General features: G+C 48.4%; 1 protein-coding gene across 1 annotated transcript in view; it reads left to right on the top strand.

The window, feature by feature from the left end:
• Window positions 1–12,228, top strand: part of LOC106583629 (plexin-B1) — a 219,036-nt gene that overhangs the window by 200,292 nt on the left and 6,516 nt on the right. The window contains exons 27-34 of the mRNA XM_014168018.3: window positions 1,519–1,585; window positions 3,435–3,581; window positions 3,968–4,133; window positions 9,114–9,217; window positions 9,447–9,531; window positions 9,740–9,900; window positions 10,504–10,664; window positions 11,989–12,136. Of these exons, the coding sequence (XP_014023493.2) occupies window positions 1,519–1,585; window positions 3,435–3,581; window positions 3,968–4,133; window positions 9,114–9,217; window positions 9,447–9,531; window positions 9,740–9,900; window positions 10,504–10,664; window positions 11,989–12,136 (1,039 nt within the window). The remainder of the gene's footprint in view (window positions 1–1,518; window positions 1,586–3,434; window positions 3,582–3,967; window positions 4,134–9,113; window positions 9,218–9,446; window positions 9,532–9,739; window positions 9,901–10,503; window positions 10,665–11,988; window positions 12,137–12,228) is intronic.

Genomic DNA, 12,228 nt, shown 5'->3' with positions numbered 1-12,228 from the left:
GGGGGGTGCAGGTCAGGGTGTGTGGTGGGGGTGCAGGTCAGGGTGTGTGTGTGTGTGGGGGGGTGCAGGTCAGGGTGTGTGTGTGTGTGTGGGGGGGTGCAGGTCAGGGTGTGTGTGTGTGTGGAGGGGTGCAGGTCAGGGTGTGTGTGGGGGGTTGTAGGTAAGGGTTTGTGTGGGGGGTTGTAGGTCAGGGTGTGTGGGGGGGTGTAGGTCAGGGTGTGTGTGGAGGGGTGCAGGTCAGGGTGTGTGTGGGGGGGTGTAGGTAAGGGTTTGTGTGGGGGGTTGTAGGTCAGGGTGTGTGGGGGGGTGTAGGTCAGGGTGTGTGTGGGGGGTTGTAGGTCAGGGTGTGTGGGGGGGTGTAGGTCAGGGTGTGTGGGGGGGTGCAGGTCAGGGTGTGTGTGGGGGGGGTGTAGGTCAGGGTGTGGGGGGGGGGGGTGTAGGTCAGGGTGTGTGGGGGGGTGCAGGTCAGGGTGTGTGGGGGGGGTGTAGGTCAGGGTGTGTGGGGGGTGCAGGTCAGGATGTGTGTGGGGGGGGGTGCAGGTCAGGGTGTGTGTGGGGGGGGGTGCAGGTCAGGGTGTGTGTGTGGGGGGGGTGCAGGTCAGGGTGTGTGTGTGTGGGGGGGGTGTAGGTCAGGGTGTGGGGGAGGTGTAGGTCAGGGTGTGTGTGGGGGGTTGTAGGTCAGGGTGTGTGTGGGGGGGTGTAGGTCAGGGTGTGTGTGGGGGGGGTGCAGGTCAGGGTGTGTGTGGGGGGGTGTAGGTCAGGGTGTGTGTGGGGGGGGTGCAGGTCAGGGTGTGTGGGGGGGTGCAGGTCAGGGTGTGTGTGTGTGTGGGGGGGTGCAGGTCAGGGTGTGTGTGGGTGGGGGGGTGCAGGTCAGGGTGTGTGTGGGTGGGGGGGTGCAGGTCAGGGTGTGTGTGGGTGGGGGGGTGCAGGTCAGGGTGTGTGTGTGGGGGGGGGTGTAGGTCAGGGTGTGGGGGGGGGTGTAGGTCAGGGTGTGTGGGGGGGGTGCAGGTCAGGGTGTGTGTGGGGGGTTGTAGGTCAGGGTGTGTGGGGGGGTGCAGGTCAGGGTGTGTGGTGGGGGTGCAGGTCAGGGTGTGTGTGTGTGTGGGGGGGTGCAGGTCAGGGTGTGTGTGTGTGTGTGGAGGGGTGCAGGTCAGGGTGTGTGTGTGTGTGTGGAGGGGTGTAGGTCAGGGTGTGTGTGGGGGGTTGTAGGTCAGGGTGTGTGGGGGGGGGGTGTAGGTCAGGGTGTGTGTGGGGGGGGTGTAGGTCAGGGTGTGTGTGGGGGGGGTGTAGGTCAGGGTGTGTGTGGGGGGTTGTAGGTCAGGGTGTGTGGGGGGGTGTAGGTCAGGGTGTGTGTGGGGGGTTGTAGGTCAGGGTGTGTGTGCGGGGTTGTATGTCAGAGTGTGTGGGGGGGTGCAGGTCAGGGTGTGTGTGGGGGGGGTGTAGGTCAGGGTGTGTGGGGGGGTGCAGGTCATTGTGTGTAGGAGAGACAATATGTGTAAGTGATTTTTTGCTTTACAGAACGGAGACAGTGGTGGAGAAGTTGCTGACCAACTGGATGTCCATCAGCCTCTATGCGTTCCTCAGGGTGAGTCGGTCCACAGGAATTACTTCCACACAGAGGAGGAAACGATTCGTCTGGCTGACACCAATCTCAGTCTTCCTGACTTCAGAGTCTGGAAAGGTTCCTTGATGTTGATGGCACGAAATGTTGGTTAATGAAAAGGGCTGTTCTTTTTTTACTGATTTGGTTCTCCTCTGTGTATTTGTCACTCCAACACCCACATGTACAACCACAAACTGACCCCAAGGGCACCGCACCCCTTCTAATACAACTGTTAGACTTTCACATCCAAACAAAGTGAGGTCCAAACCTCTAAGGACAGAAAAAAGCGTTTAAGAGAACCAATCAAAGCTCAACCCCTTTCTGTGCGAATATTGTATTTCTAGTATTCTTATCCAGAGCAGTATGTCACAGCTGTCCCTCGCTGTGTTCCACATGAGTCGTGTCAGGACCGAGTACATCCTGGAAGTGATCACTGTTTAGCCACTTGGACAGAAATGAAAGGACGCCAGCACATGGCTTTCACCTGTTCAGTAATGACTTCAAGGAAGGAAGGATGCACTTTGAAAGAATTCCGACTAGCTCTAGGCTTTATTCCAGCGTTGTAAATCTTGGCTATGTTGTCCATGCCAGTTTTATGCAGACTTTGCTATCTTACCTGGGTCAAAATGGCTACTAGCATTAGCATTCATTAGCAGGCAAAATGGAGGAATACATTTTTAGCATGTTGGTAAATGTCATGTCTCCTCGTCTTTCCCAGGACAATGATTGTTAGCATGATGCTAATTGTTTACCGGATTGGTTATCATGATGCCAACTGTTTACATACATTTGTTAGTATTATGCTGACTGTTTACCTGATTTGTTAGTATTATGCTGACTGTTTACCTGATTTGTTAGTATTATGCTGACTGTTTACCTGATTTGTTAGTATTATGCTGACTGTTTACCTGATTTGTTAGTATTATGCTGACTGTTTACATACATTTGTTAGTATTATGCTGACTGTTTACATACATTTGTTAGTATTATGCTGACTGTTTACATACATTTGTTAGTATTATGCTGACTGTTTACCTGATTTGTTAGCATTATGCTGACTGTTTACCTGATTTGTTAGCATTATGCTGACTGTTTACCTGATTTGTTAGTATTATGCTGACTGTTTACCTGATTTGTTAGTATTATGCTGACTGTTTACCTGATTTGTTAGCATTATGCTGACTGTTTACCTGATTTGTTAGTATTATGCTGACTGTTTACCTGATTTGTTAGTATTATGCTGACTGTTTACCTGATTTGTTAGTATTATGCTGACTGTTTACATACATTTGTTAGTATTATGCTGACTGTTTACATACATTTGTTAGTATTATGCTGACTGTTTACATACATTTGTTAGTATTATGCTGACTGTTTACCTGATTTGTTAGCATTATGCTGACTGTTTACCTGATTTGTTAGCATTATGCTGACTGTTTACCTGATTTGTTAGTATTATGCTGACTGTTTACCTGATTTGTTAGCATTATGCTGACTGTTTACCTGATTTGTTAGTATTATGCTGACTGTTTACCTGATTTGTTAGTATTATGCTGACTGTTTACCTGATTTGTTAGTATTATGCTGACTGTTTACCTGATTTGTTAGCATTATGCTGACTGTTTACCTGATTTGTTAGCATTATACTGACTGTTTACCTGATTTGTTAGCATTATGCTGACTGTTTACCTGATTTGTTAGCATTATGCTGACTGTTTACCTGATTTGTTAGTATTATGCTGACTGTTTACCTGATTTGTTAGCATTATACTGACTGTTTACCTGTTTCGCTAGCATGATGCTAACTGTTGTTGTCTCCCCCTCTCTCCAGGACTCTGCAGGCGAGTCTCTCTACATGTTGTTCAGAGCTATCAAGCACCAGGTGGACAAGGGGCCGGTGGACGCTGTGACGGGCAAGGCCAAATACACGCTCAACGACAACCGTCTGCTCCGAGAGGATGTTGAGTACAAGACCCTGGTGAGGATCCACACACTCATACGGACACACAAAGACAAACACACACATTCACACGTTCAGACACAACTCATACACGTTCTTTTTTACATTTGAGTCATTTAGCGGACGCTCTTATCCAGAGCGACTTACAGTTAGTGCATTTATCTTAAGATAGCTAAGTGAGACAACCACATATCTCAGTCATAGTGAGTACATTTTTCCTCAATTCCTACAGTAGTTATCAGCTAAGTCAGAGCTGGTAAGGGGGGAAAAGTCCAGTGTTGGTTCACAAGCGGGACTCAGTCTAACCACACAAACCAGAGATAAATAGATGTAAAGACCATCCAGGGACGTGTGTTTAGTGAGTGATTGAAAGCTCATCATCCCCCCCCCCCCCTCTCTCCCAGACCCTGAACGTGTTGATGCAGGGTGGGGGGGTGAATGAGATGCAGCTGCTTCCTTCCAAGGTGCTGGATATAGACACCATCACCCAGGTGAAGGAGAAACTCCTGGACCAGGTCTACAAGGGCACCTCCTTCTCCCACCGGCCACACACAGACTCTCTGGACCTGGGTGAGGAACACACACACACACACACACACACACACACACAGACTCTCTGGACCTGGGTGAGGAACACACACACACACACACACACACACACACACACACACACACACACACAGACTCTCTGGACCTGGGTGAGGAACACACACACACACACACACACACACACACACACACACAGACTCTCTGGACCTGGGTGAGGAACACACACACACACACACACACACACACACACACACACACACACACACACACACACAGACTCTCTGGACCTGGGTGAGGAACACACACACACACACACACACAGACTCTCTGGACCTGGGTGAGGAACACACACACACACACACACACACACAGACTCTCTGGACCTGGGTGAGGAACACACACACAGGAAGATGCAGAGTTGTGGACTCGAGTCAGATGACTTGGACTCGAGTCGGACTCGAGTCATAAATTTGATGACTCGAGACTCGACTTGATAGAAAATAAAATGACTTGACTTGGACTTGAAGCCTCAAGACCTGGTACTCGACTTTAACTTGAAGCTGATGACTTGAAATTATCTCTCCAGGTTTTGTAATGTTTTGTCACTCATTTTGTGGCATTACTCTACACGCAACCAGAGACAGGTGCCACAGCATCGCCCTTGTAAAAAAAAAAAACATGCAAGTTGCAACAGATAGGTTAGTGAAATGCACACTCTGCGCTCTGATTGGACCAGCAAACTGTCAATCAACACAGGTCGGGTGAGCTAGCAAACAGATTGCTGATTTTCTGTACAGCTATTGGATCGGGTGAAGCTCAAACTTCAAATTGTAGGGAGAGAGGATTGCCATAATAAATAAATATGCAGCTCCAAAAATTGTTTGGCGATCAATAATATTAACTGTTTACTTTGCAAGCTCACCAGTAATGGGGCAACAATTACTTGCATAGGCCTTAAAGCTCTTTTGGTATGTAATAATTACTTGAAATGTAGAATTAACTTAAGCTAGCATTTGGAATTTGTTGTTAAAATGAATTATAAGCCTACTGTGGGAAGATGCTCTCCAAACTCCCACCAGTGGAGATTGCTTTTTTCTCTTGTTCAAATGTTTGCTTTTGCTAAATGCACAGGCCCTATGTGGTAAATCTATATTCCATTTAATACTAAAATAACTACTAGCGATTCATCATTTCATCCCCGTACCTCTTGCAACATGTGGACATTTCTGTTTCATGTCTAATAGGCCTACGATGCATTTTAATTTAGCCAAACATTTCTTACCCTGCTCTGAGTGGGCGCGATGTTTAAAGCACACATGAACGTTCGCAAGACTCATGAGGTAGAAGTTCTGTTTATTTAATTCAATGTATGGTTTCCTTTGTTGATATTTCCCGTGTTCTGTCGGAGTTCCGTGTGTCTCTGTCATTTTGGTTGTGCGTAATAGGAGCGCACGGCCTCAGTACACACAGTAGATCTCTTTGGAGTCAGAATAACAGAAAATAATGCGTGCTGAAAGAAATATCATTATAAATAATTATATGTGATTAAGCCGACTGTACCAATGTAGAAATTGCCTTTTACATTGTAGAACCTGTTTACTGGTTGTATTTGCCAATTGTGTAATTCTATGGTCCTGGGGGCCAAGTGTTTGTAATATTCTAATAATAATGTTATTATGTAGGCCTACCTGTTGGAGCTCCTGTTAGACAGATTCCATGTGGTTTCACAAGGGGAGGCTGTACAGTCTTGCCCACTACCTGTGTCCGTTCAGATAGGACTGGTTAATAAGCCTGGTACAGAGGATATTTATTTTGGGCTATTTCCCATGTATATTTGGTATGATATGGTACATTCACCATTGGATCAAGACCTGTAAATTAACCTGCCTTGTGCCAGCGACATGGTTCATATTTTACAATTAGAGAAGACAAAATCATGAAAAGGGATGTCTGGTAGCCTCAATAAATAGACAAAGATTTGGAGTTGAACAAGTTATTGCATGTATGGATTTAGTTTTTCACTTGACGTGAAAATTTGACTTAAAGATTAATATTTTTACTTGACTTGACAACTTGAAGACTGGACGTGACTTGCTGTTAGAATGCACGACGTGGACGTGACTTGCTGTTAGAATGCACGACGTGGACTTGACTTGCTGTTAGAATGCACGACGTGGACTTGACTTGCTGTTAGAATGCACGACGTGGACTTGACTTGCTGTTAGAATGCACGACGTGGACGTGACTTGCTGTTAGAATGCACGACGTGGACTTGACTTGCTGTTAGAATGCACGACGTGGACGTGACTTGCTGTTAGAATGCACGACGTGGACGTGACTTGCTGTTAGAATGCACGACGTGGACGTGACTTGCTGTTAGAATGCACGACGTGGACGTGACTTGCTGTTAGAATGCACGACGTGGACGTGACTTGCTGTTAGAATGCACGACGTGGACGTGACTTGCTAATAGAATGCACGACGTGGACGTGACTTGCTGTTAGAATGCACGACGTGGACTTGACTTGCTGTTAGAATGCACGACGTGGACGTGACTTGCTGTTAGAATGCACGACGTGGACTTGACTTGCTGTTAGAATGCACGACGTGGACTTGACTTGCTGTTAGAATGCACGACGTGGACGTGACTTGCTGTTAGAATGCACGACGTGGACGTGACTTGCTGTTAGAATGCACGACGTGGACGTGACTTGCTGTTAGAATGCACGACGTGGACGTGACTTGCTGTTAGAATGCACGACGTGGACGTGACTTGCTGTTAGAATGCACGACGTGGACGTGACTTGCTGTTAGAATGCACGACGTGGACGTGACTTGCTGTTAGAATGCACGACGTGGACGTGACTTGCTGTTAGAATGCACGACGTGGACGTGACTTGCTGTTAGAATGCACGACGTGGACGTGACTTGCTGTTAGAATGCACGACGTGGACGTGACTTGCTGTTAGAATGCACGACGTGGACGTGACTTGCTGTTAGAATGCACGACGTGGACGTGACTTGCTGTTAGAATGCACGACGTGGACGTGACTTGCTGTTAGAATGCACGACGTGGACGTGACTTGCTAATAGAATGCACGACGTGGACGTGACTTGCTGTTAGAATGCACGACGTGGACTTGACTTGCTGTTAGAATGCACGACGTGGACTTGACTTGCTGTTAGAATGCACGACGTGGACGTGACTTGCTGTTAGAATGCACGACGTGGACGTGACTTGCTGTTAGAATGCACGACGTGGACGTGACTTGCTGTTAGAATGCACGACGTGGACGTGACTTGCTGTTAGAATGCACGACGTGGACGTGACTTGCTGTTAGAATGCACGACGTGGACGTGACTTGCTGTTAGAATGCACGACGTGGACGTGACTTGCTGTTAGAATGCACGACGTGGACGTGACTTGCTGTTAGAATGCACGACGTGGACGTGACTTGCTGTTAGAATGCACGACGTGGACTTGACTTGCTGTTAGAATGCACGACGTGGACGTGACTTGCTGTTAGAATGCACGACGTGGACTTGACTTGCTGTTAGAATGCACGACGTGGACGTGACTTGCTGTTAGAATGCACGACGTGGACGTGACTTGCTGTTAGAATGCACGACGTGGACGTGACTTGCTGTTAGAATGCACGACGTGGACGTGACTTGCTGTTAGAATGCACGACGTGGACGTGACTTGCTGTTAGAATGCACGACGTGGACTTGACTTGCTGTTAGAATGCACGACGTGGACTTGACTTGCTGTTAGAATGCACGACGTGGACGTGACTTGCTGTTAGAATGCACGACGTGGACGTGACTTGCTGTTAGAATGCACGACGTGGACTTGACTTGCTGTTAGAATGCACGAAGTGGACGTGACTTGCTGTTAGAATGCACGACGTGGACGTGACTTGCTGTTAGAATGCACGACGTGGACGTGACTTGCTGTTAGAATGCACGACGTGGACGTGACTTGCTGTTAGAATGCACGACGTGGACTTGACTTGCTGTTAGAATGCACGACGTGGACGTGACTTGCTGTTAGAATGCACGACGTGGACGTGACTTGCTGTTAGAATGCACGACGTGGACGTGACTTGCTGTTAGAATGCACGACGTGGACTTGACTTGCTGTTAGAATGCACGACGTGGACGTGACTTGCTGTTAGAATGCACGACGTGGACTTGACTTGCTGTTAGAATGCACGACGTGGACGTGACTTGCTGTTAGAATGCACGACGTGGACTTGACTTGCTGTTAGAATGCACAACGTGGACTTGACTTGCTGTTAGAATGCACGACGTGGACTTGACTTGCTGTTAGAATGCACGACGTGGACGTGACTTGCTGTTAGAATGCACGACGTGGACTTGACTTGCTGTTAGAATGCACGACGTGGACGTGACTTGCTGTTAGAATGCACGACGTGGACGTGACTTGCTGTTAGAATGCACGACGTGGACTTGACTTGCTGTTAGAATGCACGACGTGGACTTGACTTGAGACTCGAACCTTGTGACTTGAATAATAGTAACTTGGTCCCACCTCTGGGAAGATGTGCATGCAGACGCTCACAGACATACACACACACACACACTTTCACGCCGACGCGTACCTCTCCCTCACTCACTCACTCACTCACTCACTCACTCACTCACCGGATCTGATGAATGTTACTTGGTAGTGACTGAGCCTAAAGTGATGTATAGTGTATTATAATAGTGTTCTGTTTCATTCTGTGTATAGGCCTGTCTAACATTCTGTGTATAGGCCTGTCTAACATTCTGTGTATAGGCCTGTCTAACATTCTGTGTATAGGCCTGTCTAACATTCTGTGTATAGGCCTGTCTAACATTCTGTGTATAGGCCTGTCTAACATTCTGTGTATAGGCCTGTCTAACATTCTGTGTATAGGCCTGTCTAACATTCTGTGTATAGGCCTGTCTAACATTCTGTGTATAGGCCTGTCTAACATACTGTGTGTGTTTCAGAGTGGAGGTCTGGTGTAGCAGGTCATCTGATCCTGTCTGATGAAGACCTGACGTCTATTGTCCAGGGCAATTGGAAACGCCTCAACACACTCCAACACTACAAGGTCTGCACCCACATCGAGCAGTCGTAAAGCTTTATAAAGAGTTTATAACACTCCGTAAAGCATTCAGAGTGGTTTTAAGATTGTATCTAATTCATGTTTCTAAGCCTTTATTAATGGTATTACACTTCATTAACCCTTCATAAGCATTCACAAAGCATTCATAAGCCTTCATAGTGCATCTGTATTGTATTCATGAGAGATGTCTAACACTGTTGTGGTTGTGTTTCAGGTTGCAGATGGCGCGACAGTGGCTTTGGTCCCGCGCCACAGCAAACACATCCACCACGACAACCACGACTACGTGGCAGGTGAAAGTGAGTTGCACTTGCATTTTAGTTCCACTCTCTCTGGGAAATGTCTTGTTGTTCCAGTTTTTGTAGAATAAGTATGGATGCATCTCATCTTGAGAAAGGCCACTAGGCTGAAACGTTGACTGAAATGTTCACTTTTGTGAAATATGTCAAATAATGTAACATTTTAAATGGCCCTTTCTCCTTTCTTCTGTCCTCCTCCCCCGTTCAGAGACGCCCATGCTGGAGGATGCAGACGAGGGCGGGGTGAGGCTGTGGCACCTGGTCAAGGCCGGCGAGGAGCCTGAGCTACCCAAGCACCGCCGCGGCAGCGTGAGGGAGAGGGCCAAGGCAATACCAGAGATCTACCTCACACGTCTGCTCTCCATGAAGGTAGATACTGGACCCACACACACGCCCGGCAGATACTGTAGACACACACACACGGCAGGTAGCCTGGAGGTTAGACCAGTAACTGATAGGTCACTGGTTTGAATACCAGAGCCGACAAGGTGAAACATCTGTCGCTGTGCCCTGAGCAAGGCACTTGACCCCAATTTCTCCAGGGGCGCTGGACACTTGTGACCCTGGCTGTGACCCCACTCCCTCCGGGTGTCTCTGGGTACTTGTGACCCTGGCTGTGACCCCACTCCCTCCGGGTGTCTCTGGGTACTTGTGACCCTGGCTGTGACCCCACTCCCTCCGGGTGTCTCTGGGTACTTGTGACCCTGGCTGTGACCCCACTCCCTCCGGGTGTCTCTGGGTACTTGTGACCCTGGCTGTGACCCCACTCCCTCCGGGTGTCTCTGGGTACTTGTGACCCTGGCTGTGACCCCACTCCCTCCGGGTGTCTCTGGGTTGGAGAACTCATTTCCACAAGTGTGTAACAGGACAAACATAATCACCCCTCAAATTATAATGAATTATTACTACACACATACACTCCCACATTGACTTTCAAAACTGCGCAAAACCCCTAACCTTCTCCCTCCACAGGGCACTCTGCAGAAGTTTGTGGACGACCTGTTCACGGTGATCCTGTCCACCAGTCGTCCCGTTCCGCTGGCCGTCAAGTACTTCTTTGACCTGCTGGACGACCAGGCGCAGCACCACGCCATCACCGACCCTGAGACCATCCACATCTGGAAGACCAACAGGTACACACACACACACACACACACACACACACACACACACACACACACACACACACACCGACCCTGAGACCATCCACATCTGGAAGACCAACAGGTACACACACACACACACACACACACACACACACACACACCGACCCTGAGACCATCCACATCTGGAAGACCAACAGGTACACACACACACACACACACTCACGAGTGTGTACAAGCAAACACACAGACAAACACATGCATGTACATGGATACATGCGCACATGCGCACACACACACACACATCCTGATTCCTTCCACATCTAGAAGACCAACAGGTACACACACACACACACATCCTGATTCCTTCCACATCTAGAAGACCAACAGGTACACACTCACACACACACATCCTGATTCCTTCCACATCTAGAAGACCAACAGGTACACACTCACACACACACACATCCTGATTCCTTCCACATCTAGAAGACCAACAGGTACACACTCACACACACACACATCCTGATTCCTTCCACATCTAGAAGACCAACAGGTACACACTCACACACACACATCCTGATTCCTTCCACATCTAGAAGACCAACAGGTACACACACACACACACACATCCTGATTCCTTCCACATCTAGAAGACCAACAGGTACACACTCACACACACACACACATCCTGATTACTTCCACATCTAGAACACCAACAGGTACACACACACACACACACACATCCTGATTCCTTCCACATCTAGAAGACCAACAGGTACACACTCACACACACACACACATCCTGATTCCTTCCACATCTAGAAGACCAACAGGTACACACTCACACACACACACACATCCTGATTCCTTCCACATCTAGAAGACCAACAGGTACACACTCACACACACACACACACATCCTGATTCCTTCCACATCTAGAAGACCAACAGGTACACACACACACATCCTGATTCCTTCCACATCTAGAAGACCAACAGGTACACACTCACACACACACACACATCCTGATTCCTTCCACATCTAGAAGACCAACAGGTACACACTCACACACACACATCCTGATTCCTTCCACATCTAGAAGACCAACAGGTACACACTCACACACACACATCCTGATTCCTTCCACATCTAGAAGACCAACAGGTACACACTCACACACACACACACACACACACACACAGATTCCTGAGACCATCCACGTCTGTGTCCTTGCATGCGTGTATGTGTGTTTACGTTATAATGTGGTTGGATGATATATGTAACATATGAACATAACAGTTCTTATCCATACATGTAACTCCCTTTCCCTCCCTCATTCCCTCCGTCCAGCTTGCCCCTGAGGTTCTGGATCAACATTGTAAAGAACCCCCAGTTTATCTTTGACGTCCAGCCCTCGGACCACGTGGACGCCGTGCTAACGGTCATCTCCCAGACCTTCATGGACTCCTGCACCACCTCAGAGCATAAACTGGGCAGGGTGAGCGAGAGGGGGGAAAGGAATGGGGATACCTGGTCAGTTGTACGACTGAAATGTGTGTTCCACATTTAACCCAACCCGTCTGGGGAGGA

This window comes from Salmo salar, chromosome 22 (genome assembly GCF_965601325.2).
Source record: "Salmo salar chromosome 22, fSalSal1, whole genome shotgun sequence".
Lineage (NCBI taxonomy): Eukaryota > Metazoa > Chordata > Actinopteri > Salmoniformes > Salmonidae > Salmo > Salmo salar.
This window is presented reverse-complemented; position numbering and strand designations above follow the sequence as displayed.